Source organism: Apteryx rowi, unplaced genomic scaffold (assembly GCF_003343035.1).
Source record: "Apteryx rowi isolate R43461 unplaced genomic scaffold, aptRow1 scaffold_41, whole genome shotgun sequence".
Classification (NCBI taxonomy): domain Eukaryota; kingdom Metazoa; phylum Chordata; class Aves; order Apterygiformes; family Apterygidae; genus Apteryx; species Apteryx rowi.
In genome coordinates, this window is record NW_020450621.1 from 3,450,473 (window position 1) to 3,477,984 (window position 27,512).

General features: G+C 41.5%; 1 protein-coding gene across 1 annotated transcript in view; it reads right to left on the minus strand.

The window, feature by feature from the left end:
• The window catches only part of DNAH9 (dynein axonemal heavy chain 9), a 215,022-nt gene that overhangs the window by 48,333 nt on the left and 139,177 nt on the right, over positions 1 to 27,512 (minus strand). Inside the window, exons 57-61 of the mRNA XM_026075736.1 lie at positions 25,613 to 25,777; positions 22,340 to 22,480; positions 18,239 to 18,409; positions 16,318 to 16,440; positions 686 to 879 (exon numbers count right to left, since the gene is read on the minus strand). Coding sequence (XP_025931521.1) covers positions 686 to 879; positions 16,318 to 16,440; positions 18,239 to 18,409; positions 22,340 to 22,480; positions 25,613 to 25,777 — 794 coding nt within the window. The remainder of the gene's footprint in view (positions 1 to 685; positions 880 to 16,317; positions 16,441 to 18,238; positions 18,410 to 22,339; positions 22,481 to 25,612; positions 25,778 to 27,512) is intronic.

A 27,512-nucleotide genomic window follows, 5' to 3' on the forward strand; every position in this document is an offset into this window, starting at 1 on the left:
AAAAAAAAAAAAAAAAAAAACAAGCCCTAATAGAGCGAAAGACCTTTAGTTTCTCTTGTAACAAGCACATTGCTTTTGCATATCTTCATAAAGTTTAGATTAGCCTAGTTACCTTCACTACATAATTTATAACTACAACTTTCAGAATCAGTATCACATAAATTTTGTATTTTAGAGAAGGGAAGGAAAAAAAAACCCACATCTACAAGACTTTCCTTTATTCCTGCACCTAAGGAACAAAAGCCATAAACAATCTAGTAACTAATATTGACCTTCATGAATTCTAGAAGTTGTGGATTATAAAAAGACTCTAGCAGATGTATAACACCTTTAAGATGATGTCCATTTCTGACTAGGCATGTCTGCTCCTCACTCGGTTCTCATTGTTTCATCACCATTGGTGATATTTGAGTTAAATTGGTTCCAGGGAAGAAATCCTGATGAACAGGGCTCCCTAAGGAGGAAATTCCAATTAAATGAAGTGTGTTTACTGCACTGGAGAGTTAAGAGTTAAGAAATAACTTATTTGGCAAAGACTCCTATAGGAAACCATTTTGTAGAGCTCATACTCTACAATAAATACAGGCAAACATATTTCTGAATTCCTCCTGCTCTCTAGAAAACACAGATCCAAAGTCTCCTGATAAGCAACACTATTATAGAGACAGTACAGAAGTGCCCTCACCTGACGGCGTAAGTCATGCGATCAGGTCGGATGGCTCTCATTATGCACAGTCGCTGCAGAGCTGACTTGTTCTTCCATTCCTGGGGGAATTTCTCCTTTTCAGGACACTCAGATTCAACAAATTTCTTCCATCGTTTTGCAGAGCCCTCAATGTCCCGATCCAGGTTTCTGAATTCCTCCATGGATGAGAGGGCCTGGAAAAATTCAGGAGACATCTTTAGAACAACAATCCTACATGCCCTTGAACAATTTTTCTAATATTACCAGCTGCTCATGTTTTGCTATATTGGAAGAATTATAGTCGGACCCTGGAAACCAGATCCAGAACCCAACCAAGATGAGAGAGTCTGTTCAGCTTTTCTCAGTTTTGTTGTCCGTGCAATGTCACAGGCACAGGAATCAACTTGGGCCATTCCCAAGGCCACAGGGGTGTGTGACTGAGGGATATTTCATACATGTGGAAGGTGCATGCCTAAGTTTTCTGCAGGAGGAAAGCTGCACCTCTTCAGCCCCTCTCCACCTGTGTGCTTCATCCTACTTCACAATATGCATCTTCTGAACTGAAACATTTCTCAAGGCTGCCCACAGAATGTTAACTCTATAGTCAAACTGCACTGCACTTCACCTTCCCCCGATGCTCTTACCCACCATCAGTACAACGACCTTCCTCAACCAATGAACCCACACACTACACCTAGGCCTTTTCACCTGCAACATAGTCACTACGACATGGGAGATTTGAAGGCATAACAGAAGAAAAGATTTGGCACCATCTACAATGCAGCTCTCCATAACCTAAAGCAAAAGGAAATCTGCTTTCCAGTTTAAAAGCCTGATTCCAGAGTCTCAGATGGCAGGCACTTGCTACTGTTAGCTACCTCAGAAATGCAAGATTTGGGTGGGACCTGGAATTTCTGGACCTCCTCTGACAGAAGAGCACACTGTTGGCATTGCCGTGAGCTGCAAGTCTGCAAACTCCTTGCTGCTTCAACAGATGCAAAGAGAACTGTGCAGCATAAATAATAACACTGAATGGTAAAACATGTTTTTGGAACTGGGGTGCTTAGCATCCGAAGCTAAACAGACTCGGGTATTCCATCCTGTCCAAAACTGTTTTTCAAAGGTTTTTCACAGTTGAAATATTCATTTTCTTTTTCTTTACACACATGCAGTTGTTTTTCTTTTCCTGTTCCCTTATGCATACACCTCTCTATCTCCCTAGTCTGGCGCACACAGTCTGCGAAATCACAACACCGAGATTTCACCACACAGTCATGGTGACCGCAGAGTCACAGATCTCAGTAARCACAGTGCAAGCTGTAAATGGGTCAGTGCTTTCTTTGTATAAACATGCATACCATACTGTGCCACCTAAAATCAAGTCACTTAGACTTATAYTTGTCTAATGCACACTAAGATTAATTTTTCCATGCTACGAGCCTGTAACAGAAACAAGTAGCAGAAAAATGCCCCGAAGTGATATACAGCTAGCAAAGAAGTGAATATATGATAATTACAATGAAAATGTAGCTAGAAAAATTAAAAAGAAAAAAACAAAAAGTTTCTGCCTCTGTAAGGAAAGTGGCAGCTATAAACAATATACAAAGAAGTAAAGAATCCAAGTTATCTTTCAAACAAGTGGTGGCAAAACCTATTGCACAGCTTGTAAGGTTCTTGTGGATTTCAAGCAAAATTCTCGCTGAAACAAACATGCTCAGAGCATTTTGCATAATCTGAAGCTGTAAGCAGTTGAACTTGAAGTGGAAAAGATAAGCAAACTATAAAAGACAGTGAATGAGCTCTTTTCTATAGAAACAGAAGGGCACATTCATAGCAAAGCAGAAGCCTTCCAATGTATGGGGGTGTTCCGTACCATTCATGTTCCAGTTCATATTTTATACAGCTCCACTGTCAAAAGCAACTGGGAAAGCTCTTTGAAAAATGTTGGTGTTGCACCTTGTTCAGATCGACTGAAAAAATATGCACTTGCCAAAAGGCTTTTAAAGTCATGCAAATGCCCTGACAGAACTGCTGAGAGATTCTCTTGAATACGGCACTCTTGCAAATGAGGCAGATGATGCTGAAGGCCATTCTGTTCTAAAAACCATGGGAGAGCCATGCTTTTCCTCTGGAAAGACTTCCCAATGATAAGACAAGAGCAGTTTAAAACTTCAGCCTTTCTAATAGACTGAATTTTTTTAGAAACCACGAACTTCAAAACAGAGAACGAACCAGGGAAGGAAACAAGTCAGAAAAAGGGGCTCCTTATGACAAATGAGTTAGCAGTGAGAATGCCAGTAGATGACAGAAAGAAGGAAACACGTCTCACAGCTATTCCCAGTGTGGTCCATTGACACAGTACATTTGTTGAACATAGATCACAGAATCAAAGAAGGAAAGGTTGGRAGAAACCTCTGGAGGTCTCTGGTCCAAATCTGCACTCAGACCAGGACTATAGATAACACCAGATCAGGTCAGCTGTGGCTTTGTCTAGCAAAATTTTGATCTCCAAGAATGGAGCTCCCTCAGCCCCACTGGGTGACCTGTTGCTATGCTACACTACACTCCCAGCAAAGAATTTTTTTTGTTGGTTTTTTTCACGGTAGGTTCAATCTGAACCTCTCAACCTGTAATTTGTGACTGTTGACCCTTACTATACTCTTTGCCACTAACAAGGAGAGTTTGGCTCTGTCCTCTTGCGGCTGTCCTTCAAATAAGCTGTAGGATGCTATGAGATTACTGCATAACCTTCTTTTCACCAGATTAAAGAAGACAAATGCCTCCATCTTTCCTCACAGGTCATGTGCTCTAGGACCATAATTAGAGCTATAGGCACAGAAGTACTTGTAGATATTACTATATATGCTATTGCAACAAATGAAGCCTTGAGTAAAGACACAATTTCATCAATACCTCCACAAAAGGCACAGATAAGAACAAAGCACTTGTAGTACCACTTGATAGCTACAACACGGATTGACTTGATTTGAAGCTGACCATCTCCATGCCAAAATCCCAAGGATCCTGAGAATTTCATGAAGAAGAGTGTGAGCAAAGCAGTGATGCAACAAATGATGTTGTTGTTTTTATGTGTGGATTAGCACTGACGCGTGGAGAAATTTCAGCTATAGAAGCACTTGCTCCAAAATCAATGCCACATCTCACTTTCTACGGAAAATCAGAAACCAGAGGACAGATTATAAGAAACTGAAATCAACAAGAACAACACCGTATATTTTGATCTGGTATCTTGTCCTTGCAGCAATAAATATTTCTGATGCACCTCTCCTAGCTAAACACAGTACAATGACAAATGCTGAATTCAATGGATTCATCAGTGCAAGTGCTTATATAAAACATTTTAACACTGTTGACTTTTGAAGTGACTTACTTAAAATATCACTTCATAACCTGCGCTGTTATAGCTGAGAAATCTCTTGATGATGTTAACAAGGAAGACTCTGAAAATTTGTTTTCTTCTTACAAAATGACAGACATGTAATCAGAGATGATAGTCTCTCTTTCCCTGAACAACATGTTGCAGAATCAAGAAAGCTCTAATTGCAAGTATAAACTCTGTATTATATAAATTAATACTAACATTTTCATTACTCAACTATTTTAATTGTGTTTATTAGGACTGATGGTATTAATAAGAGATGCTACTATTTAAAAGTTGGTGCAGTGAAAACTATCTCAATCAGTAATCTTTCTGTGAATATTAATTGCGTTTCAATACCACTACTTTAAAAATTTCCAGAAATCTTAGACCAATGGTAATATATCACTGTTTCCAAGCAGCAGGAGTGAAAGCATGAATTGGTACATTGGGACAGCAGATGGGTACTACACATAAACCTATGCAGTGTGGCTATTTTTTGCCAACATAATGGAGAATAACTTTGTCAATTAGAGTTGTCATGGAAATAAAGACAAAGACAAAAATGTTGGCCAAAACAAAATAAGTTGGAGCACTCCAGTTTGCAATGTTTGCAATCCACACTGCAATCATCTCTGATCACTGGAAATAGGAAGGTCCTGAGTTTATGTCTCAAAATAAGACTATGCCAGGAAAACAGGGCTCTTCATACCATGTCAAGGCATGGATCATTGTTTTCTCAGAAAGAATGATTTTTCATTCATTGAATCACAGACAATTTGTTYTATCACTTAGATGAGGAACTGTCGGGGAAAATCAAAGTCAGAACCAACTTTAAATTGGAGCTGATATGTCAGGAGACCTGTGAATTTCACACGTTCACAAATGCAAAGCACTCTCCTTCCCCCCACAGCTGTAGGAAATACAATGAGTATCAGCCAGTAGCTTCAAGAAAAAAATAAATAAAAATCTTAGTTGACATTGCTGAGCAACTGCTGGTGTGCCTACATGGTGTCCCTAATACAGAGCACTTCAGAGAGTTAATCAGGGGCCAGAAGGAAAAGGCGATCCTTGCCAAGAGACTGAAGAAGAGGATGTGACAATGTCTCAGAGGGACGAGGAGAAGTTCCAGGCAGGCGAGCACTAAGAACAAATGATGCAAACAACTCCCCCTCACTGGGTTGCTGCCTCCAGAGGATGGGTTGAGTCTTTAATGAAAAGAATAACTTCAAAGTTCTGGTGCCATTGCTGCTGAGTATAATTTATCTTGTAGTGGCAGATATACTGTAACAGGCTTTTGTACATTAGGGAAAACACTTGCTCTTATCACTAAAGGCAGTTATTCTAAGGACACCACCCGGTCAAAATTGGTCCCAAGTTCAGGAATTGCTAAATAAGTTTTTATAAAATCTGAAACAAAAAGAAATTACTCCATGTTTTCTTCCCCTTGGCTCTGAAGGAAACCATTCTTAAAAAAAGAAAAAAAAAAAAAGATTGTTTTGTATTTTAAACTATTTCCATAATTTAAAATATCCTGCCCCAGAGTCATCAGACTTAAGAACATCTCTGGGGCCAGGGAAGCTGAAACAGACCCTCATTAACATGTTCTTCCCTGACATAAATAATGTGGAAAGTAAATCAGTGCAAGTAAAACCAGTGCTGCCAGACTGAGCGTCTACTGTCCATGTAACAAGTTCTCCAGCAGCCATGAGACTGGTTTCTAAAAGTCATACTAAAAATGTGAGCTTTTTTTTTTTTTTTAAATTATCTTTACTTTTTGAGTCTTCAGGTTATACTTGATTCATATTTTCAGTCTTACCTCCTTATCTATCTTGCTTTTAAAAAAAAGAAAAAAGCCTTTACTTTAAAGGCTATAAAGAACACACTGAACATCACATGACTGTAAAAAACATGTATCTTGACAACACTGTTGTTGATTAAACATTCTCAGYTTTAATAATCTGTGAAATGATTAAATCCCAACTGTTAGTCAAGATCTTACTTGTAACAGGTAACAAGACACGTTTTTAGGAATTATAACGTATATATTACATGCGTTTTTTTTAACTAGAGCATTCTCCATGAATAAAATTTTGGCAGTGCTCAGAACATGTGTGACTGAGCATGCGGTTATCCACTTCTGAAAAAATGACATCCTGACAATGACATTTACAGAAGCTGCCAGGGTCTCAATAAATAGGAGGTGGGATGCCCAGYGTAGGCAGTGAGGTACACATACTTCAGAAAAGACAAGCCTTTAGCAAATCAGGTCAGGCTAACGAAGGGGAAGCATTTTCAAACGTTAGGGGAGGCTTGCAGCAAAATATCTGGGCTCTGTCCAGGTTTAACTGAGTGCTTTCAACACGAGCACCAGGATTAGGTTTAAAGCCTATGAACGCTCCAGAAATTCAAAACGTTCAAGCTATGCAGCTGTTCCTATGGCTCCACTGTGCACGTTGGAGCTGTGCTTCACCAGGCTGCCTGAGGAATGCAGGATTACCAGGGATGTGTAGAAAAGTCTCACCACAACTCAGCATCCTAGGTTGTCTGGTAGACGTGTTTGTGTTGTTTAAAGCAGCTCATGTCTGAAATTTTGCAACCGGGTTAAAGCAGAACTGCTGCATAAACACCCGATACTTGGAAGCAACCTCAATCAGTTGCAAAGACCCTTCTAAAGACCTTACATTGTCCATCTGCATCTTAAGCTCCGCTTATAGGGGCTTCTGCAAATAAAATTGATTTATTTCCCTCGTTTCTGTGGGTAGCCCACACCTCCTTAGAAAAAACAGCATCCTAACAGTTGGAGAAACACAGCTCCTGGAAGAACAGTGAAGTTGAACCTGCATCCAGCTGGAATTGATAGATTGGATCATTCAGAAAGTAGATATATGGGTAGAAGAATTACTCCTTTTGAATAATACTATTAATTAGGATTAGCGTAGAAAAGAAGGATTATTTACCACCTTTCCCAGACCAGGTTTTGGTTTGTATTATTCATTCAATGAAGCTGTTATTTTCTGTTTAGCTATACTATCTGAATTATTCAACTCATGAGGACATCTCTACTGAAGGTAAAAATAAAGACATGATGAGTTTGTCAAACTTCAATCAGTTCTCAGCCCAAAAATGTTATTTTAATCCTCCTCATTTCTTTTATAAAAGCTGACTGACAAGCTCACTGCACTTTATGCCCCTGTCTTCATTCAAAGTCTTCCTTGCTTTTTCCCCATGACTAAAGTATACTGGGGTTAAAATGCATGTAGTGTCATGACAAGACACTATACAAAAACATCCTTCTGTTTACCTAAAGCCTCCTTTCTAAAGCATCAGAAAGGCAGACACTTTGTAGCTGGATCACAGCAGTAGTCTGAGGAGTGATGGGCCCGATCATGCTATCTTTTCTTGGAAAATGCCCAAGGTCTCTCATGAATCAGAAAGCAAAGGCTTCAGCATACGAGCTCATCTTACCAGTATGTTCTTACAGACAGTTCCCTTGGATAGGAAAGGTCAACAATGGAAATGAGATTTAGGAGTTATCTTTAGGTTCTAATTGTTTATAGCCACTCACCAAACTTTCACAATTTGGTCTAAAGTGTTTCACAGCTAGGTTCATGTTGACACATCTCCTGCATTTTCTACAAGTGTTGTTCAGACGGTTTTGAAAATGGGCCTTGCAAAGTCAGGCTGTTCTGCTAAGCCACACTCTCCATCTTTCTTCACTCCTTGACGTGCTCCAGCAAATCAGGGACATGCAAACAGAACCAGCAGCTGGCCATGGGTCCCTGATGACAGCTAAGAGGTGATATTTCAGTATTTCTGAAAAGTCCCCTAGATTTGGCTGTCATAAATTGCAGAAAATCACCATAGGCCAATGTGCAGCAAATCTCCTAGAGCCATGGGAGGAAAAGACAGCTAATGGGCAGGGATGGCTCAGCTGGACTACTTGTTTCTGCTTGCGGCCTGCTGAGGGGCTTTCTCAAGGCCCAAGGTTCTGTGTCCTGATGTATGTATACATATAAACATACGCATATGTATGTATCCACCCCCGATGAGGCTTCTCACGGCTCTTTCTCACTGAGGTCTTTCAGAGCAGTGGGCTGATACATTTAATGGTGGCACCACATCAGAGCTGGCCTTGAACAGAGGCAGATAGACTTAGAAGAGGAGGACAAGGTTGTAGAGCTTCCTGGGGCGCTCAGGCCCCTGACCTCAACCCCGATACATCTGTCTGATCTGACTTACTCGATCTCAGTAATGGAAACTGCAAGCAATCTATGCCAGTGCTTCACTATCCGCTATTACAGAGGGTCTCCAAAAGTCTGATGTGAATCTTTCTTGCTGTACTTTGAAACCTTTCTTGTTCTATCCTTTGCTGATCGGGAAAACTGACTACTCTTCCCCCTTCAGACAAGCCTTTTAAAAGATTGTCTGCTCACATTCTCTTAGCCTTCATGCCTTCAGACATAAATCYTTCCCTTACTCCTCTCCTCAATCTCTTCTCACAGTCATGTTTCCAGAAATCTGATACTTCTCACTGCTCTCCTCTAGATTATCTCCAAAAGGACCACACCTTTCTTAAGGTGCAATACTCAAAGATCAAACCAGTTTCCAACAGAGGCTTTGCCAATTTTGAGTGAACTGTGTCCTCATGTGTCTCTCAGACTACATTCATTGTACAGGGATGTTCCTATTCACATACTGATGACAGAGAACATCTGCACTGTGCTTACATGGTGGAGAGACCACAATACACAGACCCTGAGCGTCCCACAAAAAGCCACCTCACATTCCTCCCCACAGACAAAGCCTTGGTGTCACCATCTGGGCTCCAAAGATTGCTCCCAGTTGCAGTTTAGCTGGTCAGTTAATCTGTAGTCTTCGCAGCTATTCATCTGGACCAAAACTGCCATGTAAAGGAAACAGCTATAAGCTCTGCCATGTTACTGAAATAAGGTTGTTCCAACAGGTCCTTTATGGCTGATCTGGATTTAAAAAGGGCTAGWAAAGAGGAGCCAAATCCAAGCCATTCATCTTCACTGCCTTTCCAAAAAAATCTTCCACATCTAGCTACAGTAAATTGTGTCCAAAATGGGATGAATGCCTGCACACCCTCAGTTGCTTGCTGARCTCAGTCAGCAGATCTCTCTGCAGTCACTCCTGGATCCACAGCCTACTCTCAGCTTTTCGCTGGTGCACTGTAACTGATCTTTTCTAGTTTTTTAAACTGAGCAATGTGACTTTAAAAGATACACGATGTCTCAATAAAATGATATCTAAAAGATATCTCTGATGTAGCAATTACTTCTCTTTCCCTCTATTTAAAGGGTGAAATAACTTTTCCATTCAAAATGACCAACTAACAGCAAGTTCTGTGTCATGGCAGAGTGGATTAAAAGAGAAAGACAGAGGCTGATACTACCATACAGGCAACCGGAAAACATCAGTTTCCACTCTGCAATCAAACCAACAAAGTATATCTTTAAATATCTCATGTGACCAGAATCTCTGCTGTAGGAATGCAGATAAACATCAGATCATTAGCCAGCAGGTTAAAAAAAAAAAAAAAGGCCAAATAAAAAGCCAAATATTCTCAAGTAGTGTTTCTGTGAGACAATCAGAACATTTCTCCGAGACTTGAGTGATGGTGAGGACAGATGAATGTCCTTAGGAAACTTCTAGATGTGAACAGATAAATGCACTTCAGAGTATCATAATCAATGTTTCCTATTAAAGATGCTCTAAAAGGCTGTACATCTAAAGAACGGAGTTAATGGAAGAGATTTAATTAAGACTATGATGTTCTGGCATAAAAAAATTTTTGAATGTACACAGAAAGCAGTGAGCTGCAAGCCTTTCATATCTGACCAGCCTGATCAAAAGACCTTGCTGATGTGCAAAGAACACAATATATGCAGCAGATTGTGTCACAGTGGATCTTTGACAAAAATGAAAAATTTAAGTGCCTAAAAAGTATATAAAGTRAAAGTTGGAAGAGAGCTTTCTGTTCCTTTGTCAAGAAAATCCATTTTTCCTAAATGTAAAATATATGATTTGGTATTTTATCTCATAAGCCACACACATTCTTATCATCTGCATTCTGCAAAATTATAAATATGGAGTTAATATACTACTTTGTCTACTGCTGTTCTCCTCCTTGAAAGCTGAATTCAGTATTTAGAGCTCATTATTCAACATCACATTTATTAAACAATGCCCTTTCAGTAGCGTTTTCATATCTACATAATGAAAATTCTTCCTCTTCAGAAAAAGATGAGGGAAATGATTGGGATGAAGAAGTAATCCAAGTTGGCCAGGTGTATTCTCACTGTATATTAACTAGCTTCACTTATCCTATGGGACACATCTGCATTCAGCAATAAAGAGGCACTGCGGAAAATATCACAAAGAAAAATCAGACTTGGGAAATGTGTATCTGCACAAAGGACATCGAGAATTGCCTGTATCAAGCTCATGGGAACACACTGCCGAGGTGCGGAAAGGCAGGAAGAAGCCAGCTGCGCACATAGCTAATGAGTGCAGTTCTGCAGCAGGCAGAGGACCATGGGGCAAGGCGGATGTGGTTCTCCAAATGCGSATGGCACAGAGGGAGCCAGACCATGGGAGAATTTAGCAGCAGGAGATCACTGGGGCATGGGGAAATCCATTCATGCAACCCTGAGCCAGCCTCAACGGCCTGAGATCCTCTAGCAACATCTAAAAAGGGCTGGTTTTGATCAAGGCAGCCATGAAAACAAAGCACAAAAGGCCACATGGTCATGACCATCGGCTTTACTGGTAGTGGTGAAGCTCCTCAGCAGAAGAATTTGACTCKGGGTACATTCACATATTCTTTTCTAGGCAAATGTGACTTACTGTTCTTGAACCTGTAGGAAACACAAGCTCACTCTTTGCACTGAACGCTGAACAGAAGACATATAACTATGCCTAGTGTAAGGCTTTGCCTAGGTTATAAGCCCTACTGATGGGCAGATTATATTAACTCAGGACTAAAGTGAGGAGAAAACACACATGCTTTTATTACCTACTAATCTGATCCYGATTCTGTGGCTACCAGGGAGGTCCAGGATATGGCTTCAGGCACTGGCTCACTATGATCCACACTGTTTGCTAGCATGGTCCCTGGATCACGTTTGCCCTCAGCCAACTATCCTGCTTGCAGACAAAGCCTGGACATAAACCAGGGGTCAGCACTGTCYGGGGACTGCTTGCAGTAATATATATGAGGTCACTGTTTTGGGGGCAAGAGGAGTTTAGCTGTATGGATTGAAGCTGTGCCATGTCACCTGCTGTCAGGGCCAGAAAACAAGTGCTGGCCCATTTTACTTACTAGACTAGATGCAGCCTGTACGACCCAGCAGACATAAAACCTGACAGCACCATTTCTGYATCCGTGCTCAGAGCAGAATCACAAGATGAGCTCTCTGTCCTAACCCTTTGGATAACTGAAGAGTAACAAGCAGACTGGGTTTCAGCCTGGACTGAAGGGACCACAGCGCATCAATTCAGACACTCCTTACCTCAGGTTGTAAGAACATGCTGGTAAGTGTGGGTGGGATTCCCATCCAGCCTCTCTCAAGGAAAGAACACCTTCATCTTAGGGCACTGGAGATCTTCCAGTGAGGGAAGGAAGAAAAAAATAAGGAAAGACCTAGCRAAGAAAGSAGCTACRCTGTTACAGTTAAGTCTAAGAGCCGTAAATTCAATCTTGCAACAAAAACATCCAAGTCACCTGTTGCACATGGCTGGGGYCTGATGTTCTGTGTAGTTCAAGCAGTAGCATCATTTTATCATTGTGGTCTAAGATGAGGCCACACATTTGTTGGGAAAGGTAAMCAGCAGYAAGRAAAAATGGACAACCTTTCATGCACACAAAAACCTCTTTTTCAGAAGTTCCAACAGAAATAACAATTTTCAAGTGAAGTACTGGGAACACTGAGGGTGAGGAAATTATAATGTGCCATAAAAGAAATTGAAAAAAGACAGAAAACCTTATTAAAAGTAAACAAGACTTTTGACTTCTCAAGAGATCCCTATTAAATAYCTGCACAAGACAAGCCTTAAAGCTGATATGACCAACTATATTGAACATTAAAGCCAGGGATTCAGCAAAGACACTAGATTCATTAAATGTTATAATTTTCTCCCCTTCCTGCTTTTAACTAACCCTTCAATGACCCAGAGGCAGCATTTGCACTGAGGCTAATGACTGTGTCCTTTGCTAACATTTCCCCTTGGTCCAGAGTTAACAAATGTGCCTTTACAGTGGCTCTGCTGGTATTACCTTTTCTCTCATATTGGCTCACTAATGAACAGAAATCAAGTTAAGCTCAGAGCAGTTTTCTTCTTGACCTGTACCTAGCTTAAATTCAGTTCCTGCTTCAGACTTAAGAAGTACTTATAAGCCTGAAACTTACCTATTTTTTTCCAAGTATATCAACAGATCTAATAAAAGATATTACCTTTCCCTGCAAGCTGTGCCCTTCTAGAGAAGTATGTGGGTTTCTTCATTCAGCAGTAAATACTGAGCTTCCTTGGCACAAATGGCACATTTGTGCCTCTGTGAAACTCTGTGCTGAACTTAAAAGAAGCTGGAAGACTAAATCATGAATGTGTGTCAGATGCACACCAATCTCATGGGCTGAAAACAGTTGCACAACTGCAAAGCATTATTAGCATGAATACATTATTAATCAGGTAACAATAATAAATAATAAGCCAAGTCATACAAGGCTATTTGTATGCCCAGAGTCCTCAACATCTAATGAGGTTTTCATCGAAGTTAATGTGCCCAAAATGGGAGGCACAGAATGGGCCACAAATATCAATACTGGATTTCTTTTGGCACAACTATCTTGGCCTGAAACCTTTGGCAAGTGCAGCTCTTTGTGCAGAAGCATTTTCAATGTCCCTATGAAAAATTAGACAGAATACTAAATTCCACTTAGAATTTGAAATATGAATCTGGAATGTACTTTGCTCAAGCTTTGTTGAAGAAACAATTTATTACAGCACTTAATCTTCCTGATGAAAGAAAAGGAGATTTTAGCCTGCTAATAAGCTATATAGAAGCCATGACTAATTAACCTAATTATAGCCATTTGTGACAAAATGTGATTGTACTAAAACTATGCCTCAAGTAACTGGAGTTGCCAAAAACTCCAAGGCTAATAAACCAACACACATTAATGGAACATAAACACTAATAAAGTTGACACCAGGCATATGATTTATAACAGAATCAATACTATAAACAATCATCACAAAAGATAATCTGAAGAGTATTTAGTATCTGATAATAAACAATCCACTATCTGAAAATCCTGAAAAACTGCAAATTAGGGCAGATTATTGACCAGTGACTGTAATTCTTCAAAATGTGCAGTTCACAGTGCCAGCAGATGCACACTGAGGCTAGAGACTCCTCATGCTTGGAACACACTTGGACACATTTACATCCTGCCATCTCACCAGCTCAGCAAAAGGGTATGCAAACCAGAATCTTCTTGGTATCACATAGTTTCCACCTCAACAATCACAAACCCCAGAGAAACTGTGGGAGAGAGGAAGCTGAGTTGAATGTGCTCATCTCGAAGAGTGTTAATTATCACTGAGCAAGCTCAGATGACAGTCCACTGGAATGTTCACTCTCAGTTCATGTCTACCTCAGGATAAGTCTCCAATTGATCCATGCAGACAGTGACTGCATGATAAATACTCAACACTGCATCAGTTCCGGAGGTCCAAGGTATGGTGGAGTGCATGCTGCCAGTGGGGATGAAGCTGGGGCACTCATGAGACAGAATGGATGAAGATCTTGCTCAGTGATGCCATTGTCACATTTTGAGCTCCAATGAGGGGAAGTTCATTGCTGCTGGTCTTATAGTAGGCTTGGACACAGTATGTTACGTACTTTGACACTCTTTGCACAGAAGTGCCTGTTGTTCTGTAACTGTTGGTTAGCAATGAGAATGGCAAGAATGAAGTCTGAAGGATGAATGATAGGGAGTTTATGTTCCTTCTGATGTTTATGACCTTGAGGTGACAACTATGCCAACTTTATGATAGTAGTGAGGCAGTTGCAACAATAATGATGAAGCACAGGGTCTATGCAAAAGGCCATTTCACCCATACTTTGAATGGAACCTGCCACCACAGAAGGGATCATCTCAAACATCAGAAAACTTTCATTGTAAAGTGAGAATGTGTCTGCTTGGAGAATATACCACCTGCAGGCAGGACTATGCAAAGGTACTTGGGCACTTCAAGAGCAATGTATCCTAGGATGCACAACAGAATCTCCAGAAGGAGAATCAGAGCCTGAAACCTCTGAAAGCTATAGTGGGACAGAATTACCCTCCCTGAAACTCCAGTGACCTCAGGAAAGAGGCATCCAGAGAAAGTTCAGATGATTGAAGTAGCAAGGAACTTTGCAGTGCAGAATGTTCCCAAGCAGCAAAGAACTTCAACTTGAAATGACTTAAGAGGAACTGAAATGTACCATTCATGCTTCACCTTATATATCCCCATGATGAACATGAGCAGGGACAGGGAAGCGTAAAAAAAAAGCCTGAGATTTCAAGCAATAGTATGTATGTACACCTACAACATATACAGACTCCACTGCCCAGAGACAGAATATACTATTGCAAACGCATGTATTTCATGGGTTTGGTGGCTGAGCTTGCCTAATTACATGTGTTAATACTAAATGTCCACTTAATTTGTTTTCAAAGGGAAAACAAAAAGAAAGCTGCTGCCGTCTGAACCATACAACAATACCACTGAACAAAAGTTGATTAAAGTAAGGGTGTTGACTTTTTTAATTCCCCATTATTATAGCAATATGTCTTTGAGGGGATGAAGAAGGCTGGTATACCAAGAAGTTTCAGGCTTATTTTAAGGTTGGGTATATGATCATGACATTTTCAAGATGAGCCAGATCAGATGCATATGTAGAATGAGGCAGAGGCACCATCTTCACTGCCAGTGAAGAGGTGGAGATGATAACTTCTGGCCAGGGCAGACACGCTTGGTTCAGCACAGATTGCTCCATGCCAGCATTTGAAGTCTCTGTGGGCAGTCTGGATGACCAACATCAGTTTCATCGACTTCTGAACTGCAGTCTGCATTTTAGAGCTCTGAGTCTGTGTTACCATAAAAAACAGTGTTTGTCAAGTACAGTCTAGCTGAGCATGTCCTTAGCTAGAAAGACATGTGGCACCAGAAGCCACGGCTCCCACAAAATTCTGGAAAACCCCACAACACAGTGCAAACAGGAGAAAAATATCAGAGATGTCTTGGACCTGGATGAAGATATTTTGTCGGGTCATCCTCCAGGAAATAGATATATTCTCAGTGCAGTGCGTTGGAATGCAGAGAAGGGGGAAAAAGCATGTCCCAGAGGAGTATCTGAGAGCTATCCCAATCAAAACAGGATGTCTTAGCTCCATACTTTACAGCATCAGAGAAATGAGCCATGAAGGCAGAAATGCTATAGGTAAAACTGATTCTTAAATCATAGCAGGTGCCAGACTGATCAGAAGGCACAATAAAACAAAGATACAGCCTCAGATCCAACGAGGTGTGAATGAACATGTGTAACTTGAAGAATGATTTCAACCCTTCCAGAAAACTAATCATACCCTTCTGAACCAGGTCCAAATCCAGTACATTTGGCACTTGTTGACAAATAGGCGCAAAGCCGAGATGACTCGCATCTCTTCCTCACCTCCCTCTGCAACACGTGGCAGCTGTTAGACCTTTCCATTGCCATGATAGCATGTGTTTGTAGAAGGTCTGTCAGCTGGCACTGCTCCATCCCAACAGGTCTCTGCCCCTAAAAGAGATGGTCACATTTGCCTTAACTTCCCTCCTCATCCCCAAAACAGCAAAGATCTTAATGCTCTCTCTGACCTGTAACCACAAAATTCAGAGGATATTCTCATTCCTGTTTTACAGAAAGAGAAACCTAAATCTCAGACAGAAAAATGACCTTCTCAAGAACACACAGATCATCAGCGGTACAACCACAAAGAGTCCACAAAGCTCTCTGTATTCACTGTTCTTGTACCTACAGAACACTCCATTTCTGTAGCATTTTTGTGCCACTTCTCATTTATGAACAGAACTTTGTTCACTGAATGCCATAAGGACTGGTCCAAAGGTCAGAGAATCAAGGTCCCAAGATGTGGTAAGGGAAGCTGCTTTCACATAGTTCAAGTGAAACAGGTACCTTGATTCCTCCCCATGAGTGATTAGACAGGAACTCCACTGGGCTTGTGACACTGGTTTGTGCTGGATATCTTAGTAGGAAGTCCAGTTCTACTGTGTTGATTTCTTTACTCATCAGAAGTATCTGTAATTTCAAACAAACATGATATTCTTGAGCAGCCAGGATACAAAGCAGCAGTATACTCCAGCAGATTACTTATTCAAATTACATAGCTGCTGAACGTGTGGCTAAAAAGTATACAGTGTCCTATGCTTGAAGGATCTGATGAAACATACTGTGCGGGTGTTTTGGGTCTCCCCAAAAGAGGATCTGGAACAAGTATGGAGATTGGCAACATAACAGGGCCAAAGTTTTGGAAAACTGCATGGCAAAGGCTGTGATCTAGGCTCATAGAGAGCACAGAAAATGGGAAAAGTCCCTGCTAGCAGAGACACAGACAGAAGGATGTGCTGCGTTCCCTGTATTTGATGTCTGCAGCTAAAAACTGGATGTTGTTACTGAAAGGAGACAGAGCGAGCATCTGCAGGGCATGGTACAAAGGTTTTGCCCATCTCTCACTATCTTGTTCAGTCTGGAAAGTAACTGAAGATGTACTGAGAGCGTTACAAAAACTCACAGTACATGCACCAAGAGTCCCTGAGGTCTCAGACACTGAAGAGCTGGAGAGCATCTAAGCCATTCATCTATTACCACTGTTTTTACCACCACTGGTGGCTTCGGGGAACATGTGGAGTAGGACTTTCAGAGTTCTTTCCAAGACAATTCTGGAAAGCCATATGCACTCATGAGTCCAGCTGGAGCCACTGCAGCGAGTGCACTGCCAGACATCCAAAATCTCAGTACAACTTCTGGGAGAAAAAAAGAGCCATGCTGGAGCAGGTTCTCATTTCCTGTTACAATGTCTTGAATATAGCCTAGGGGGCAATGGCTTCTGAAGTGTGGCTGGTATGTCTTCCACCAATGACGGTAACGAGCTGCTCAGTTCAACAGCAGAATCCTGTGACTCATCACCCAGCTCCCTCCACTCATTGGAATTGTGGAAGCTGTTTTCCTGAAAGCTTAAAATGATCCATTAACTATTTTCAATGTATAATGTATTTACAACTACAATGTGTGCTACTTTAATGCTTTATTTAGACAAATATATGAGAACGTGTAGGTTCCTTTGGGGTCAGAATTAAGAGTGACTCTGCAAAATTTAAGTTGACTTTTACATGCAGAAAATTTATTAACTAAACATACTGTTAGAGTACATTTTACTGTTAGCGTTACATGTTTACTTGTCCTGGTATCTTCTATATTTTGCAAAGCTCAGTTATTTTACACATTATGTTTTGTTACATAAAGTTAAAAAATTCAGGTCAAGCACTGGATCAAGGTTGACCAGACCTGCACAATGCTTGTGGAGTTTAAACTTAGATCATATCTGTATTCTGCATGTCAGGGCACTTACATAGTAGTTCACTGCACAAACTTAATAACAACTTCATAACATAATGCCAAGCATTATTTATTGACTGGATTTGATTTCAACATAGACCTACAGAAAGGTCTCCTAGCTCAGACCATATATTTAAAATTATACAAACATACTAGACAAAAACCAGCAGCTACATAGCACACACTCGCTTTAGATAAAACCTATTAAGCCCTGAAGATCAACTTCCTTTTCCCTTTTTTAGTTCTTGTATGCAGGTATTACTATGCTAAAACAACTATTTGACATCTTAAGACAATCAAAAACAACATCCATGACTATAAGCAAGAGAGACAGAGAAGAAAATCAGTCCCCAAACCCTTGTTTCAGCTGCTCTGACGCTGAAGGCCGTGGCTATGACAGTTTGGGCTTTCTCTGAATGATGATATCTTTACCCGTAAAATAAATAATTGCATGCAAATTTCACGAAACAGTGGTGTTTACCTGGAAGGTAACTTGAGCCATGTAGGTCAATTTATCGCATTCAAACAGACCCCGGGTCGTGTACTGGAACACAGAGAAGGTAATGCTGTCGATGAGGTTTAGCACTCGCACGTTGAGGCTCTCATCTGGAGACGCCCTCTCAATGGCCTTCCGGAACACAACACTGAACGCCTAGGTGGGCAGACACAGAAAAGCACTGATGTTTTCTAGCTGATCTTTTCATGCTCCTGGGTATCACCTGAAATGTTGCAGTAAGTGAAGCCAACTCATATATTTTACCTCTCCAGTTATAAGCAACCCCAATTGTCAAGCAGTGTGGCCCAGCAGCTCCAGGCAGCAGGGCAGTAGGTCTGGAGACCAGACCTTAGCTTTTAGTTGCTTTTTCATGAGTACACACCCAAGCAATGATGACATTCCCCGTGACATTGTGCTTGCTTGGGCTCAGGAAGGTACTGCAGAGACAGGCTAACTGAATTAAGACAGAATGGCTACGGGAAGTATTTCTCAGACAAAGTATATTCTCACATAGGGATTACAGTCAACTTCCTGTGCAAACTTTGAGCTGAAAGACACTGGTGTTCCCAGTGAAAAGCAAACCTCTTATTTCTCAGATGTTGGTGTGACTTAGAAGAAAGCAATTCCCCTAAGTATTAAAAAGTCCAATAAGTAATTTTGTTGTCTGGATTCAGCAAAGGACTAGACAAGAAGAGTAGTCAAGACTTCACAATATGGGAGTGAGCTTAACCAGCGAAGTCCCCTCAGGGGTGGGTGCATGCATTGAGAAAGACAACATTATATAAGATACTATGGATTCTTGCAAAAACACTTCTGATCTAAATGAGAAAAGACTTAAAAACTTTCAGAGCAGGCTGAAGAAAGCCCATTAGCAAATTATCAAATGCAGTTGGAAAAAACAAATAAACACACAAAATAAAAGCCTAAATCTCGATTAGCAATGCAAAGGCATCGTACATCGTAACCCAGCTAATATGAAATAATCAGGCCAATACAAATTAATAACACCAACCAGTCAAGGCCTGGCTTTGTTGCAAAAGGTTATTTTCAGGGTTCTACAATAGGAGAATGATGTCTCAACAAATCAAAGTAACTCTGATACCTACTGCATTATTAAATAATTGCAGGATGGATTTTCCGGCTTACATTTCTTTAAATTGTGTTAAAACATGCTGCAGTCACATATAAATCTTGTGCGTTCTAATTTATAATGGGCTTTTAGCTGTGTGGTAAGTATTTTAAAATCATCTCTGTGCATCTTTACACAATGTTTTATGATCTATCATCACAATTTATCAGATAAAAACATTTCATCAAATAATTTCCTATGTATTTATACATATTATTAATGATAACTGGAAAACATAAAACAAACAAAATACAAATTAGGTAGATTAAAGGTGAAACCTCAGATGTGCCTGTATCTATTATGTATGTATATGGAATGAATCTTCCAAAGGGCATCCTTACCAGAAAGATATTCTTCACATTTTCCTAGTAAAATTATCTCAGCATATGAGTCGTAGATATCAAAAAGAAAAGCTTCTTTGTGGATGCAGCTCAAAATGTTTTATTTGTTTCTGTTACTTTTTCCAGGTCACTTGGCAAGGTAAGAAACTGTGTGGAAGTCATCCTAGACTAGGATGTCATCTTATTTAACCCTCCAGCCCCCCAAAATCTCTCTCTCTGATGATAAAGAAAGGTCTTTCCTTTATTGAAACATTAAAATTGGAACTCTTCAATAACAACCAAGGAAGGCCCTTGGGTTTCTACTGGACAGGACTATTGGGACTATTTTATCTAGGCAAAGGATCATTTGCACTCTCTTTTTTACTACAGCAGGACCTTAGAAGCAGCTCCGGGACCAAGACTTCTTCAGTGTTTTGGGCAGTACCTGTAGAGCACAGAAGAATGGACCCTGCCTAAGGAGCCTGCAGGATGCAGTAGACAGCCTGAAAAAAACCCTGCTTCCCATCAGCCAAGAAACGGAAACCAACTGATTAAGTGATGCCTAAATACAAAACAAAGAAATTAACTACGAATTTACTACTAGGCATATGTTTCACTCTTAAAGATCTAACTCCTCCACTGTGGCACATGGAGTCCCAGTCCACACAGACCTGCAAGAAAGGGGAATACAGATATCTCAAAGGTAGTCAAGAAATCTGGAAAATCATGGCTTCATTCCCACAAAAGCTGCCAGTTTCCCAGTAGGCTCTGCTGCCCTGTGGAAAGGTTTGAGAAGTTCAGCCCATCACTAGGAAGAATAATAATTAGCACTTAAATCAATCTGTCATCTTGGAAATGATCTCCAGGATCACCTCCTGGCAGAAATTTTCTCCAAAGGAGATAGATGTGTCCTAGCTCCACACATAAGATGCCCCTGTACTATAAAGCGACGCTGCTGTGCAGGGAAAGGCTAGTTTTCTGACTTGTTTAGATAGACTACAACGTCTCTGGAGCATAGACCCTTTGGCTATGCCTACTCTACATTTATTTAGGAGCACAGGGCAAGAAGTGGGCTCTCTCCTGGCACACTCCCGGCCAGGGTGTCTGTACCGCCATTGTTAGGACGCCAAGTGGCTGAGGTTGCTGCAACCACATTTCAGGGTGGTAACCCACCCATAAATGCCATCTCGCCTTCTAATCCAAGGACTCTTACAGAAGACTGTAGGTTTGCTTGTCTGTCTGATGGCCACATGACATTGTGAGAAGAGCATGTGAAACACAGTTTGTGTGTCAGGACTCCTCCATATTGTAGTTAAATCTGTGCACAAGCCCATACTGAGAGGTGGTGTTGGTTCATGTCACGTCCATATTACCTTATCTCTCATGTCAAGCATACATGGACACTAGCCCCAAGTCTGGGCTAGGGTTCACACCATATTGTTGACTACTTGAAAAGCTCAGGTAACTGTAATATAGGAAGGATCCAAGCTCCTGAAGGCCCAGCTGCTTGGAAAACTTTTTTTTTGGGGGGGGGGAGTGATGGAAGCAGGAATGATTTGCCTTTTGTGTAGAAGGTAGCAATAAATCCCCTGGTGATGTGCTCTCAGTTGGACAGGAATGTGCTTAGACAGTGACGAGATGTTTCAATTCTGGCTTATTTGGGAAATCAGGACTGTTTCAGTATCAAGGTCTTTGATAATTTTTAAGTGCTGAGGCAATTCCTGAACTTACGAAATATCTGCGCAGTTGTTATGACCCTGATGACATCACTGATACAGAACCGATGTAAATATAAAGAAAAGATTAACTGGTGAAGCAAGTTACTCCAAATGCTGTGTAAAATGCCTGGGCATAAATATGTAAACTTGACAGAAAAAAGTAGTTCATTGGCACTTTCCCCAGATGATGTCTTTTAAATCCACTGCTAATCTTGTTCTGCCAGGCCAAGAAGGTTGTGAATATGGAAGAGATAAACTGCTTGCAATGTTTTGCCTTGCAAAAAAAAATAAAAATAAAAAATAAAATTGTTTTTTAGTAATAAAGAATGTTAATGCACCTATAAGTCAAATCGTGACTTTCCACAAGACTTTAGTTCAATTGCTTAGAAACAAACCAAGGAAAAGAAAGAAGAGCTAATTAAGGCTCATCTAATCTGACTCCAATCTGACCACCTGCAGTGGGGATGATTGGCAAATTCAGACATGAGCACACAGACTCTGGCCCACACTCAGTATACAATACAAATAAACCTTTTCTTATGACATTCAGACTGATCTTGGACCTTCCAGGCACTGCAGAAATACTGTTTCTTCTACTGATGGCAGCAAGGAAAGCATTCTGCTGAGTGTTTGCAGCAAGCATAAGACAAGTTTTTCTTCAGTTTTAAACACTACCACAACACAAGTTACAGGTGATATATGTGAGGTGGATTTATAACAAAATTAATTACAGGACACTTCTGCATAAAACCTAAGCAACAGAAGGGATTAGTTTAGACCACCTTTTTGTCTAGGCGTTCAAATATCCTCAGGAAGCCCAAGAAGAAGATTTTTTACCTTAGCGAGAGAACGAAGCAGTGCAGCTGTCTAGCACAGCCACGAGCAGCAGGGAGATCCCTACGGCTTACGGGAACAGTACCTTCAGGGAAAACTGGTACATGGGATGGATAGCATGGAGGTCGTCCATTGTGAAGTACAACAGAGAGGCCCGCGCTGCTGCAGGCCTGTAGTGCTCCCTGGCCTCATTGATCTTTGTTTCGGTCACCTTGGATTCCTGGACCTGTGAGGAAAACACAAGATCAAGACAACCGTGAAAACRTCTTTTTAAATTGAGTCCATCTTTCTCACTTCCGAGAGGTGAAAAACAAAGAGGCCCAAGACCTCCTGCAGTCCAGTGTAGAGTTAACACCTACCACCGAGACGTCAGGCCAAGGAGCGGGTCACCTGTTTGCGCGCCGGGCGATCGCTGCGGGGAACTGGCCTCCGCTCTCCAAACCATCATGCAGCCAGAGCTCTAGCTGTCCACTCCCAGCATCCTCCTTCCTCTGGTTTATTCTACATTTAACTGCATTTACTCTCATATTGACCAATTCCCTGTTTTTGCAAGCCCCCTCTGGGGTTCCCACTATGTTCCCTGCTTTTCACTAACCAGAATTAGTTTTGTCATCAGTGAGTTTCTCCTGCTAATTGCCCCCCTCCTGTGCAGATCATTAATAACATGGGACTGAACAGACTTAGTGGAGCTCTTGGTGCAGCTTCCCCCAAGCCTGAGAACTGGTAATTTATAGCTGCTGTTTGCTGCCTTTCGTCACCAGCGTTTAATGCACCTCTACCTTCCTAGCCAGGTGTCTGCATAACTGCTGTGATGGATATGGCAAAAATCCTTTTGGCAGTTACATCGCCCCATTATTGTCTCTGTCCTGTTGAAGTTTGTTCTTTCATTCCACTTCAATGGCATAAAATGACATCCTCGAGCCTCACAGGGATTATTTTATGCTCTGGATATGCACAGTCAGAAATGTCTTGCAGTGCAGATACATGTTCCCATGCCAGCGCTGATCCAGCTAGCTCAGCGAACCATGCAATGAGGACATGACAGAAAAAGGCTCAGCACAGGCTGAACAAGCTTGCAGAGTATGACACAGCCCACACCAAAATGCATAACAGTGAGCGCCTCACTATGCCACCACCAGAGCTAGTGTGAGTATATCTGGCTGGGGAACCATCAAACCTTTCCACTGAAGTGCAGACTTAGCCTCAGTCTGTTACGCACAGCCAACACATATTGGGATCTGGAGGATTAGTCTGTTTGCACATCTCCAAAAGCAATGACAGCCCATTATTTCATAACGTCTAGGTTTCCTCCAAGGAATGGCTTCAAAGCCTACTGCAATGAGGATTCAGGTACAGGGCACTTTTTGGAGGGCAGGTGCTGCAAAGATCCTGACCCAGCTCATAAGCAGAAATGTGAGTTCCTTCACAGCCATATCACAATTATAACTACGTACAATACCAAACGCTCCTGCATTTCTAGATGCTGACAGTATTGTAGAATGGAAATATCCAGGCTTGTAGAGGCTGTATGCTCCATGCAGCCAGGTATGGTTCCCTTCTACATTCCACAGCCCAACGCTATCTCCTTCCCCCACCTTGTCCAAGGCTGAGCTGGTATTTCTGAAAGACCAACTGCTCCAACAGCTGGGAGAGGGCATCCCTTACAGTCAACACAGAGAAACAAGCACCTCCATGAATCACCCACCTAATTCACCCAAATCAGAGGGGTCCCTGCTCTGGAACTGCCAATGTCTCTCCAGTGACTATAAAGGGAGCCCAGAGTCTAGCTTAGACTTAGACAACTACCTCTTAGATACCCTACTCCCAAAATGCTTAATAAATGTAGTAAAATAAAAGCCAGGGGTGGGAAAGGTAGTTGCTCTCCATAAATACAGTGGGGAGGAGTGCCATAGGAAGGAAAATGTTGGCTAAACTGTTTGGGATAAACAGACCAAGAATAGATTAAGAGTTGACATGAGAAGCAGACTTTAATCATGAGAGAAATGGGGCCGTGAGACAGCCTTCCATGTAGGTACCAAACTCATAAACCCCAGGTCCTAAACCAAGTCGAACTCCAAGATTCACCCCTGTTGCCAGAGAGTTGGCAGTGACCAGCTTTACGGTCACAACTTGTTTAGAAACTAAACCAGCTAAAAAATGTCTAATTTGAGAGGGAGATGTGAAGCTTGTACCCTCTCCCACTGCAACTTGCCTCTGCTCCAAAGCCAAGTGCAGTCCATAAAACCAGGATTCATTCATATATGCTCTGAGAGGAAAACACATCTCCATGAGACTCTGAAAGCTGGGGAGACAACACGTAACACCATGCGAGTGGCAACTGAGGCTAGGAACTATAGACAAAACTCAGCTCTGCCCTGGGGCTGGACTTTCCCTGACAGTCAAAGGGAGACCTGATGGGTGACTGTTTCCAGAACTTGCACAGCCATGTCAAAATACCCTCTTCCAACAGCCCCTTGGAGGAGTACAAGCAAATCCTTCTTGGGAAGCTGCATACTGAATGCATCTGCTGCCCCACAAATGGCTAGTAAAAATAATTTCAATTTTTAATGGGGCAATCAGTTAGTTCCCAGGTGACTGGTGATGCAGTTGCAGCACGACCTGAGAACATGGATAATCGTTATCGAGCAGCATGGGTCGTCATGCTGGAGAAGGCCAAGTGCTAGGCTATAAAGATGGGACAACCAGGGAGGGAAGCAGCTAAGGATGGTCAGGATAGGGGTCCTGTTGTGTTCCTGGTGTGACAGCCACACTTCTCGAGTCCCCTCAGTGACAGAGTAGAAAAGCCTTGCATTTAACTAGCTGCAGTGTAGCCAGCAAGGCAAACTGGGTAATGACAACACTGACACTACAGAGCTAATGAAAAAGCCGATTTACAACCTAAGGAACTGAAGGGTAGGAAATATTCAAATTCTTGCAGATTTACTCTCGATCACAAACTCAACAGATTCCAGTCCCCAGTCAGTACTAAAATCAAGCTTAATTGAGGAAGTGTGATATATTCAGAATTAATTCAAGGAAAAATTAAAAGGCCACTGTATTACACTGGAACAGTTTAAAGCAGCCTTGATACAGTGTGTAAATTTTATTATCTTTACATTAGGCATTGCCATTTTCTCTTGGTCTTAAATAGGCCATTTAACATACACTAGCTCAAAAGAATTAATTTGTTTGAAACTGGCCAGAACGGAGAGCACTTCAATTTATACTGCTTTCTATTCTCTGCGCAGCAGAATGGGTAGAGATGAGCATATTAAAGAAGCTATGTTTCACCACTATGTTTCTTTAAAGATAACATCAGAGGCATGCTTTTCTCCAGGCTCTCACTTTGTCTTTTTACCTTCTCTTCAATTTCTGCAGCTGTCTGTTTAGTGATCTCCAAGTTCTCCACCAACGCTGTGTCTCCCAGGAAGTTCCCAGATGCTGATGACAGCCGAGAGAGCAAGTTGTCCTCTAACGTTTTCAAGGTGATTTTGAATCCATTCTGTTGCTTTGTGAGATCTGACTGCAAATAATCAATTCAGAAATTTTTAGCCACAAAAAATGTGATAAGGAAAGGATTAATCATCTCTATATGGGAATGAGCTTCTAACTGACCATTGCCACAGTCCAGCATTGCTCACAGACTAACTCCTGCTCTCTCTGATTCCTGGATATGGGCAGAGCTCTGGGGATCTCTCCATATCCAATGCACCATTCACTCAGAGAAATCCTGAAAGTGCCAGGATGAATAAGCCCTTCCTTTAGGAATGTATAAAACGATGGAAATGAATCAGGAAGAAAAGACCTTCAGCCCCCATCTCACACGCATGCTGTGCCTCCTTCTTAGAAATGTCTGTTTATCAGGCTTGAGTCAGCCTGGATGGCCCCTATGCAGCAAGCCTAAGGATAAACACTGCTGCCTTTCACCTCTCCCTGCGAACCTCCGCACTTCCCACTACACGTCAGCACCAATCACACCAGGAATGAGGACCAAGGGGCTAAAAGCTGGTGGCGAAAGCAACAGCGCATTCTCTTGGGTCCAGAGCTAAGCACAACCCACTGCAGACTCTTGCAAGCTTAGAACTGAAGGCAAAGACAAAATCTTACTTGACTGCTACTCCCATTTGTATTCCGGTCTCAAGATCCTGCTTGGATCATTGGCCCACTGTGCTAGAAGCTGTACACGCAAGGACAGTCTCCACTCCAAAGCTGTACATGCAAGGACAGTCTCCACTCCACCACAATTTTAGCGCAAAGACAACCAAGCAGATTCAGACCAGCAACAACTGTCTTGCTTCAAGGGCAGATCTTCTAAATAACGGTGCAAATTCTTCCAATTTTCTTTCTGCGAAATAATGCTCCCCTCCCTTCTCCCTGGCAACTTGTTCTGTTTCTGTCTCTTCTGCAGAAATACCAGTGATTAACACTGTTCATGGTGGAACTAAAGAATCTCATCTGGCTCCTTTTTGAAAAGACCCTTGAAAATAGGTTTTCCCCCGTGAAATGTGATTGCCCTATTCTCTGTGTTTGCTCAGGGAAACTGCATCTTTCCTGGATTTCAGGTACATTATATTATTCCACTATGTGGTCTTATTCTGAATGTCTATTTTTAGCATTATCACAGAAAACATCCTGTGGCAAAGCAGTGCATCTGACTTGGATGCTGCTAAGATATAAGCCTGGATGACTATTCTCCACATAAATGAATCCAATCACTAACACCCTAGTATGTAAAACACTGCTGTATGACACACAGAGTTTTAAATCCCCAGATTTTATTTAAGTGAYACAACCGAGTGATTCAAATAACTTGCAAAAGAGTGTTTTTTAGCACTATGAAAATAAGCCAAGTCCATGAAGTAGGAGAGAGTGTGCAAGTGGAGTTGAGACAAGTCCTAGGCCACACTGACTGTCAGATGGTAGAATCAGTGTCATTAGCCAAGTGATTTAATGCTCCCAAGACAGCTTCCAGGAAATGCAAGGTCTGAAAGGTCCCCAGAAATGGGACGTGTCTGACATCCCTGTGTTTCTTCCAATCCCCTAAAACATAGGGGGGCCAGCAGTATTTGTTCTGTTGTCAGAGGTTTTCAAGCAGATTAACTAACTCTAACTCATTAACAAGTCACCTTTCAATATTTGGGCTGAAATTTCACATACTTGCTGCACACACATTCATTTCATGTTAATGTCAAGCCAAGTATTCAGTAGAATGTGCACTGAAGCATGCAGTTTACTGGTATTTCAGCTATAAATGCTTG